Here is a 10660-nt window from a genome sequence, read left to right on the forward strand (position 1 = left end):
CAGTTGTAGAATTTTTGTAAGATGCATCTTCAAGTTTGAGTATCAGTAACAAGCTTCTCCTTTTTTGACAGGCTGGTGAAAATTGCCCCTCAGTATTATGACATGAGCAATTTTCCACAGTGTGAAGCAAAGAGACAGTTGGATCGCATCATTGCCAAACTTCAGTCCAAGGAATACTCACAGTACTGAATTTATGCTTTGAACTGAAGTTATTCAGAGGACAGCTTTAAGAGATGAAAGGATTCAAAGTTCAAGTTGTGCTCTTCACTTTGGTTCAATAATGGCCTTTATTTGAAAGCTTTTTAATTTTTCTTTACAGTAAATATTCCATTCTGATTTCATAAATTAAACATTTATGCCTCCCTTTTGTGTTGACACTGTAGCTCATACTGGAAAAGCTAATCAATGTTTTGCAGTTTATTGAAAGTAGTTCTATATATAACAATGTTATAAGCATTTCTTTAGAAATGGTTGAAAATGCTTCTAAAAATGTGATTATCGACCATGGTATGCATGATCGTTGTAATTGTTGACATTCCTTTTAGAAGTTGTGAAATGTTACAACTTGTGCTTCTGTAGACACAATCTTCGGCTTCAGTACAAGGGTACTGACTTCAATAAAGTCTATTTATACTACTTTTGTGCCACAGTATGTCAGTATTTCTGTTGTTTTGATCGAAGTACGAGAAGCCCATTTAGTCTCCCATTAAACTGCTGTTTGATTGACATATCAGTAGTTTAATATTTTAATATTAAAAGTGCAGATGTTTAAGCAGCACAGTGATAATACAATATGATGCATACAATGTTGATCCCTTGCAAACTTGTTAAAATTATTTACAAAAAATCAAAATGCATGCAGATATGTTAGGAGAATGCTTTCTTCCAACATATCCCTAAATATTTCTCAGACAGAACTGTAGTAGCGTGTCCTGTAAAGTGGAGTGTCTGTGGCCAGGTAGAAATGGCCTTCCTGCTGGGCAATATTCAGGTACTGTTTAGGATCAACACAAATGATAGCATAAACAACACTGTAGGTCAAATCACACCGCACCACTGTAATTTTGTAATGATTTTTTGTGAAATACGATTTGACAGTGTAATCCCATGAGGCATTTGTAGTAAAATTTGATCAGAGGGTTGGAGCACCTCACTTAAGAGGGCAGGCTGAGAATGTTGTTCAGCCTGGAGAAAAGAAGGGGGAGACCTTAATGTGGCCTTTGAATTCCTCCAGAGGTTTTAGAAGAACGAGTGAGGGTTTTTATCAGGGCTTGTGGTAAAAACTTATACCAGTGACAGGACATTGGTTTTACTCTGGCAGARGGTAGATTRAGATTGGACATAAGGAAGAAATTTGTCTCTGTGCAGGTGGTGAGGGACTGGAACAGAATTTTCTGGGGAAGTTGTGGGTGCCCAATCCCCGGAGTGTTYGAGGTCAGGTGGGATGGGGCTTTGAGCAGCCTTGTCTACTGGAAGGTGTCCTTGCCTTAGCAGGAGGGTTARAGCTGGATGATCTCTAGGGTCTGGTTGAACTCAAGCCATTCTGTGGTTTAATGTATCTGATCAGATTTCAGTTTTTCCCTCCCCCTGGAATACACTGAACTTTGGTCCTTCTGGCAAAGAGAAGCTGGATCAGCTCTTGCTGAAATTGGTTCCCTCAGGAGAGCTGTGCCACTGTCATGCTGTAAGGCTGAAGCAAAAATAGGTTACCTTTGTGGAGCTGGTAACCAACCTCAGACTAATTTTAAGCACTGATGTTTGGGGTATCCTGTCCTATTTAAATCATAGCAGTGGGCTATAAAATTACTTGGAATAATTAGAGGATTTTCTTCCAGTTCAAACATGTTTTTTTAATTGCTGTTTATAAGATGGGAGTAGAGAAGTTTAGAAACTTTTTGTTAGCAACTAAAACAATAATAGTGAAAATAAAAATGTAAGAAGACTAAAATTKGAGTGGATTTATAATATGCAGTGGGACTTTGGAGTCTGTCTTGGGTTTGCTAAGTGAGAGAGAAAGTGAGATGAGTCTGGACTCTCCTGCCCTACAAAATCATTTTCAGAAAGAAAAAAGGGAGGTGCTTCACTCTGCATAAAATGTTGAACTGGATTGGAGTTTTCTGATTGCAGTTACAAGATGTTTTATTTAAAACAGATTCCGAACTTAAACAACTGGATTTTAAACTAGTATTCCTCAATATGCAAATGTTGGTTTTGCAAATTCCTGCTCTGGGATGACTGAGGCTGGCTATGTGGGATTTCCTGATGACTTTCTTGCCAACTCTATGTGGGGGGCATAGGGGGCTGCTTTGYGCAATGCTGAAAACTGGCTGCTCCCCAGGTAAGAATTTCTCTTAGTATTTGTGTGCAGCTGAATGGTGTAGAACCACCTTCTGCATGACTTTCCCTAGGTCTGGCAAGGGCCACGGACAGTTCTCTGCATGAAACGCCTCAGGGACCCCAGAACCAGCTGGCATCAGCTGCTGTAGCTTGGGTCCTTGGGGATGGGGGAGCAGATGGCTATGGCTGTGAGTGGAACTTGACACAGGAGCGACTTTGGCTTGTTTTTGGTGTTTTTTTTTCCCTTGAATTGTCATATCCACAAGCTCAGCTTGGGCTGTGACAGCTGACCTGGGATCTTTCACTSTGCTCTGCCTTTGCTACCAGGAATGTAAATACTACTGGCCAAACTCATATTCTCTGACAGCTGTGCAACCCTGCCACCTTCCAATTAAGCTGGTGACACCTGGACTTAATTGCAAGGCTGGTGGTGTCCCAGCCGTCACTGGGGACAGAGCAGGCCCAGTGCCCCAACTCCACCTGTGAGCAACGGGAAACAGCTTTCCTGCTGAGATGCTGATGGAATCTGGGGGTAGTGCTTTGGGAAGATTTGGAAGCCTTGACACCTCGAGAACCTATTGCATTTTATACTTGTGTGACACTTGTGTATTCCTGAAAAACACTCCCYGTTCTTGAACTGACAAAGCACTGGCAATACTTGGGTTTAGGACTAAAGCGTTAYATACGCTGTGTAGGGAGCCATTCCTTCGCTACGGATCAGGTGGTGGAGAATGGCCMCAGAGTTGGAGCAGCTTTGTGCAGATGTGGTGCAGTCTGTCCTGTGCCCAGTGCTGATCTCAAACAACTGAGGGCATTTAAGGGTTAAGGGCAGAAATAGACTCGCTTAAATCACTGTGAATACCTCAGTTACTGAGGGGAACCAGGTATCTAAGGAGTCACTGTCTCTTTCTGAAGGAGTAATGACGGAAAGCACAACTTCTTGAAGAAAGATGTTTCCTGACTTCTAAAGGGAAACTCTTACCAGGAACTGCCTCCTTAGCTACTGCTGTCTCAGGGGTACACCAGATGCATGGAGAGGAGCTTGGGTTTGAACTCTGGGCTTTTTTAACTTGTGTTTTGAAAGATACAACCTTGTTCCCATTTTTCTGATGGGAAAATGTCAAAAAAGATTGCCCAGAGAAACAAAAGGAGACCTAGAAGTAGATACAGGAAGTAGACAAGTAGATTATCTATGAGCGTATGAAGATTACTGCCTCCCTCTTAAAAGCTTTGAAAATACATCTCTGCCTATCATCAGAGCTCTGGCTGCTTATGCTTACATACAGAGAATGCAGTAAATAAGGGGGAAGGTTGGAAATTAAGAGTTTGCTGGTGTCAAAAATTCAGCCACTTCTGTTTTGTTCTGTGAGAAGCCACAACTGCAAGACTGGGGCTCTTTCTGCTGGCCTGTAGAGTRAGGGTTCTCAAAGTACAGAGCTGCCCCCAGCAGCTGCAGCATTTGCTGTTCTTCTGTGTTCCCTGCATTACTGATGCCACTTCAGAGTGTTCAGATTGCTAGCCAGGGTGTATGTGTGTTTTGGAGTACAGAACTGTTCCTTAGGATTAGCTGGTTATCTCCTTTGGAACAATCTAAAAGGAAAAATGATGTATTGTTTACTTACAATGATCTTTTTATCAGAGACATTCTGATATTTTTTGAAAATATGTGGTTTGTATATAATAAAGTATTTATAGTGTGGGACTTTTGAAAATACAGAATGGATTAGAYGATAGGAAAACCAGTACTAAGTGAAAGGAGTATATTTTTTGAAAAGAGGAGAGTCTTCTGTCTTAATTGTGCTGCTGTGTAATACCTCAGAGCAGTAAAGGGCTAGTATTAGTGTGAGGTAGTAAGTGTCTTTAGGTTTGTTAGACACAGGTTACAAATGGCTAAGTACATGTGGTTAGGTACTTATCTTCATTATGGTGAGACAAAGAAGTGACTCCTTAATATTGTGTTCAAATTTGTAGGGATTTTATAGCGCTTAGAATTTCAGGGAATAAAGGATGACTCCATGCTTCGCCATGTTTTAATGTCATAAAAGCCCCTGAACTCTTGCTTTTGGGAGATCTGTGCATACTGCAATGCAAGAGACATGCTGAAGTTCCTTCAGGGTTTGTGGGAATATCTTCACACTCTGTACCTGTGCCCATTCTTTGAAGTCAGAGAGCAGCTGGTTTGGGCCAGCCTGGGTTGGTACCTTCTGTATCACTTTGGTCAGTTTTGTGTGATCACCACTTCCCKTTTTGGATCAGAACTTGTGACACAGCATTGGTTTGTGACATGTAACTTACGACCTGCACTGCTACACAGTGCATATTGGAAACCGCTCATTTGCCACAAGTAATGCAGCTCAAAGCAAAAATGCTGAAATTAGCTTTCATCATGTCATTTGAAAAGATACTGTAGCAAAAGTCAAAGTATTTTCTTCCATCCAGTCCAGCTACAATTATTAATTTGTAATCAGATTGCTCTAGTTGTTTTCTAATAATGTATAGCAATAAAAAGCCATACCACACCATGACAGTAGAAAGCAGAGTTATATTCTAAAGTACATAAATTTATTCACTTAYTGTAGTTTGTGAGTAGACATCTGTCTTGGTTTCGGAACAGCTGAGGGTTTTAATAATAAACATGTTTTACTATTAGAAGTATAATCTTACTCTGGTAGTTTGTTGACCTAAAATTATGTAACTTCATGACTGTGTATGTGACATTAGATTTATGTGATGCAGGGGGAAAAATTATCTACTTGGTCAACCTAGTTTATTTTTCTAGTAGTACTTCTGACACTAGTAGCTTTGTTTTGGAGTATGTATGCTTCCTGGAACTGTTCTAGAATTGGGCATTGGTTCCCAGTATACCAATGTCTCATATTTTTAAGCTTGAAACGAGCAGCTTTAAAACCAGAATGAAACCGTTATGAGAGCATTTGCCCCTCTCCACTTTTCCTTTCACAAATGACAAGCTTGGGCTGCCTCTTAATTGGCACTGATKCGTTTGAGATAAGTGGTTGGCATCAAGGAGATCAAGCTTCCACTATCAAGGGATTAAACTAAATATGGTAACAGCAGTAAAATAACATTCCTGTAGCAGYGGTAACAAGACTAGTTCTGCTGATTGTAGGTGTTCTGATTTTGCAGTTTCAACTCAAATATAGTGGTTTCTCAGGAACACTGAATGTATGTTGGACAGATGATAAAATAATTTTCATTTGTGTACATCTCAGCTCTGAGTGGTTCTTCCAGCTGTGAAAGCTATGCAGTAGTTTTGTTGTATAGAAAAATAAAACAGCACAAATTAATGTTGATAATAAATATTTCTTGTGGCTTCAAACATGTATTATTTTGGGTTGGTTTTATTCCTTCAGCAAAGTAGAACTCTTGCCTTCCATTTGAATTCAGTGTTTATTTTGTGAGCCTATGTTCCCGGCCTCATTGCTTCCAGCAGCATAAACAATAAACACTTASAGCATCGAGTACTTACCAAGTAGCCTCCACTGAGGCTACTGGTGGACCTCTTTTCTGAATGCTTTATCTATTTAAATATTAAGCTATGTAGTCAAACCACTTCTGATTATATTAGTAACCAGTTTTAACCTCAAAAACATCAACCTTTTCAGCTTTATGAAGATGCTAGTGTTTGCTATCAAAATTCATGTACGACTTACACAGTAAATTTGACCTTTCAAACCTTAGAATGATACCTTTGAGGTTGTTTCATTTTGCATGTTGAATAACAAGTAACTGATAAGCCTTTACTGTGACAGGGATAGTATAATTCTTTTAAAGAAATTAATGCCCTGTGAACCCTTTGTGAAAGGCTGACAATTTGTACAGAAAGGCTTACAAATTGTACAGCAGCAGCAGGTTTGAAGCAGTGTGAGTCTCAACATGTTTCTCTAAGCAGCTGTCCAAGAGGGCACTGACAGCTTTGTTCCAATGCATTACTGATTATACAATATAATAGAACTACTTCTACATACTTTAGACAAATAATTTGATCAAGAGCAGAAATAAAATGTAAGAAKTGGCAAGAATTTAAAATTCCAGTCTCGATGTTTGCAGTATGTACTGTTGGTTGAAAACTGACATTTAATATTCAGTAAATTTATGGACAATGGACAGTTTCTCCCTATAAGGAAACCAGTGTTAAAGTGTRTTTGCTCTAAAGCTCCCTGCTGGACTTGCTGCTATGCAAATCCAAACTCTATTCAAATGTCTGTTGTCCACATTCTCAAGCACTGTCAAATACAATGTTAAACATAATGTGGTGGTACAGTTCTGAYTTTTCTGAAGCCTCCAGAAATCCTGCTTGTTTCTGGAGGAGAATTATGAAAGGAAAAGTGAATAGGAAAACACCACTTTGTGATCTCATTCATAATCACATTTGTTCTTCACAAAATAATTGCCTGAAATGAATATTATTTTTGCAAGAAAAGTTTAAGGATCCAAATGTGTGTAGTCTACAGGCTCGATATTAGACTAATGTTTAGATCTCTCATTACAGTGAGGTCTCAGAAATTAATTTGCTTTTATTTTTAGCAAATTAATTTGATCATAAAAACAACTCTATAAATGCTGGATTTCATAGACTTGAACTTCCTAAATGAGGAACAAAGCTGCAAGTCTTTGTTCTTACTGCTTAAAAAACTTAAAACATTAAAACAACATGCTTTAAGAAAAATGATTTATTCTTTCCCTTAATTTTGGCCAACATGTAAAAGAAAGGACATGGGCTTACAAGCTGGGAAACCATTTCTGGTACAAATGCCTGCCTAGGTTTTCTCCTAGCAAGGTTTGTTTCCTTAAATGGCTCAAATATGATGTCACCGAAGAAATCCAAAGAGTATTCTGTCAAAACACTTTGAAACATCTATCAATTATCTCCAAGGCTTTGCTGCCTCTTTGTGGTATTTCTTGTGTAAAAATGGAATTCTGTATTGATCAAATCTCTTCTTGGGATTGTGCAAAAGACAGTTAAATGCAATTTCCCCAAGTTTTACCATGTGTGGCTGGCAGTCTGTCTTCCTCCCTCCTCCACCTTCCTTTCCACGTGATGCAGCATATAGTGCCAAAGAAGTAGCCAAATATTGTTTGAATCTGTAATACACTTTGTGATGGGAAGGTGCTACTGCTTCATCAGTGAGTGTTGAATAATGTGCTGAATGGTGTAGCCTCCTGCCTTTTTCATTATCTGAGCAATGACGAGATCTCCTCACACCTTTCAGTACATCCATCCTTAGAGAATTACTGTGACCGATAAAATAATGCTAAGTCTACTCCTTTTTTATCACTCAGTACTTTGCTAACAAGCCAACTGTACCCAGAAGCTGGCAGAAGATTTGAGGGGGTTTCTCGGATGTAAACATACACTGGAGGCAGGGACTCATGACAAGCCAACCATCTTGCTTCCTGCTAATTTGGGTTATTCTAGGATTCCCCCCCATCTCTGATTAGTTACTTCATAACTGTAATCACAGAAACATAATCACAGGAATGTTATTTTGGGGAAATTATAATCTGATAGGTCTTTAGCAATTTATTTACATTGTTAATTGATAGTGAGGCTATAAAAGTTATGAACTACCTCATAAGTTCATGCCTGCTGACATTTGAATGGCATATATTCACTGGTTGTTATTTATAATTTTAGGRGTATTGAACTGATGGAGATTACTCATGTTGAAAAGCTGCTGGAAGGCCTGAACTAGGAATTAAATTATCATAGTGGCTTCATTTTGTTAACAGTCTCATTGAAAATATCTTGCTTGCAGGACAATCAAACTCATCAGTGTTCTGCTCTTCCAGTTCAGTAGACAAAGTTTTAATCAGTGGCACACTTGATCTTGCAGAATTCAAGGAAAAATAATTTCCTGCATTTCTGAGATGAGTAAAATTCATGTAATCCAGCTTTAAAACTCCTGTCACTTTTTTTCCCTTCATTTTGAATAATCAGCTTTACTTCATTCAGTTGCCTTTTTCATGTAACTGCAATTATCATGATGACCCAATGCTTAGATGGAATTAGCTCATGGATGAAGAGCAAGCAACTGAATCTGARCTCAGGCAAAGCAAATAATAGAGTGATGGTGAGATCAAAACATATTGAAAAATGTACCATTTTCTCTGTGGTTGTATATTTTCGATTGGTCTTTGCATTTAGATGGCTTTAGAGAACCTTGTTACTCATTTCTGATGGTCTTACATAGCAACACTGAAAAAAAGTATTTTTTTACTGTCCTCTTTTTTATTGGAGCTGCTATCCTATCTTACCAATCATCTAGCTTCAATTATTTTTTCAGCGTTTGGATGAAGTACAGCATATGCAATCTTCACCATCGAGCAAACTTAGAAAAATGAATTGCATTCCAGGTCTTGATTTTCTTCTTCAAAACTCACGGCCTGAACTCAGCTCTGGGATGAAAACCAGGAGTGACAAAGCCAGTGCCAGTTACTTCTTTGATGTAACTGAACTTTCTGAACAAGGSTATAACCTGTTTGCACAGTAACCAAAAGTATTTTTTGAATGGTATTGTGTAGTTGAAGTTTGAGAGTGGTGTCCCACAATACTTTAGAAAAAGCTGTGTTTTGAATCATCTTGCTATCATAACATCATCTATGCTAATATTGGAAAATCTGCACCTGTAGCTCTTGTGGCTGAGACTGCTGAATCCAATGTGTGGAAGCTGTTTTGGGAACTCCAGGTCTCAAGTAGCTCGGAACTGGGCTGTGTAACCATGTAAAACTGAAAAAAAGACATTTGGATTTTATCTAGAATACAGTGAGAAGTCATTGCAAAAAAAGAACTCTGAAGAGATGTTTTAAAGGTGACCGTGGCTGCTGTGTTCTCATCCACTTGTAGTTTGATTCTCAGTTATACCTAATCTTACATTTTTGTATTATAGACACAAGTTATCTTGGAAGTTAAACAGACACCCACAAGTGCTGAAATCTCCACTTATTTCTGCTTTAAGTAGGCTTTTACTCCTCTGGGGCTAATTGCTATTATAAACATTGTTTAACAATGTTGCTTGACTTTTCCAAGGGTCTACTACTTAAACTGTTGATCTTCTTAAATATTAAAAAGACGTAATACCTAGCTCCAGAGGTGTTCATAAAGCCAAATAAAATGATTTGTTGGAAAGTGCTAAGGAAGCTTTAAGATATTAGCCTAATAGAAAACCTATGAGTGGACTTTTAAAGCCTTTCCTCTTCAATTTTTATGGACTCTCTTAATTGACTTTTTATGTACTTATGAATAGGCTAAGAAGAAATAGTCTTTTTTCCCTTTTTCTTTTTTTACCTGCAAATAAGATASAGGGACAGCTTCTACCTTTATTTTAGAATGTCTGATATTATAGCCTTGCCCTCTGAGAAGGATTTTCAGCTAATGAAGTCAGATGAAGTTACACGTCTGCTAATGCAAGTGACAATARTAAATAAAAGAATAGTACTCAAAAACATTTTAAGGTGTTTATTGATCACAAGCTTTAAAAGTAGTGGGGAACACGGCACTCAGTTCAGATGCTACACTGATTAGTGGAGGGACACTAAGCTGCCTAAACAAATTGTACAGCCATTGGGAATTAATTTTGTGTTGTAGAATCTTAACTTAGAGGCTACAGCTGAGTTGAACCCCGATTCCTTGGGTTTGTTCTGATAATCTGTCTTCTTAAATGGAATGTGTAAGTWGCACAGGAATGTCTTTTCTATCTCAAATTCCCCATATGCTTCTCAAACCAAAGACCTCTAGGAGCCTTTCTTGCTCCTAGAGAAATTTTTGAAGACATCACTCTGCATAAAAAAAGAAAGATGCTCCAGCTTTTGCCTATAATAATGAGGTATTAGTTTTCTCTTTGAGACATCTGKGACAAAACTTGGCACCTGGTGATACCTATTTAAATATAAATACTATTTATTGCCTGAAACAACTGTCCTTGGCCTCGGTCTTGTCTCAGTGCATGTCTTGGCCTAACCCCAGCGAGCAACAAAGGCCCACACAGCCACTTACCTTTTCCCCTCCTCCAGTGGGATGGGGGACAGAATGATAAAAGTGAGCAAACTCATCTGCTGAGATAAAGACAGTTTAACACATAAAGCAAAAGCCATGTGTACAGGCGAAGCAAAACAAGGAATAATTCACCCCTTCCTAKGGGCAGGCAGTTGTCCAGCCATTCCCAGGAAAGCATGGGCTCCATCACACATAAGGGGGACTTGGGAAGAAAAACACCATCACTCAAAATGTCCCCCCTTCCTTCTTCTTCCCCCAGCAGTATATGATGAGCACGATGCCACAGGGTATGGAATGTCCCTTGGGTCA

General features: G+C 38.8%; 1 protein-coding gene across 1 annotated transcript in view; it reads left to right on the forward strand.

The window, feature by feature from the left end:
* The window catches only part of DHX15 (DEAH-box helicase 15), a 50832-nt gene extending 45163 nt beyond the window's left edge, over positions 1–5669 (forward strand). Inside the window, exon 14 of the mRNA XM_057365068.1 lies at positions 72–5669. Within this exon, the coding sequence (XP_057221051.1) occupies positions 72–189 (118 nt within the window). The 3' untranslated portion in view covers positions 190–5669. The remainder of the gene's footprint in view (positions 1–71) is intronic.
* The last annotated feature ends 4991 nt before the right edge of the window (positions 5670–10660 follow it).

This window comes from Malurus melanocephalus, unplaced genomic scaffold, assembly GCF_030028575.1.
Source record: "Malurus melanocephalus ecotype Western Australia unplaced genomic scaffold, MMel_1.1 scaffold_47, whole genome shotgun sequence".
In the NCBI taxonomy this organism is placed as follows: Eukaryota; Metazoa; Chordata; class Aves; order Passeriformes; family Maluridae; genus Malurus; species Malurus melanocephalus.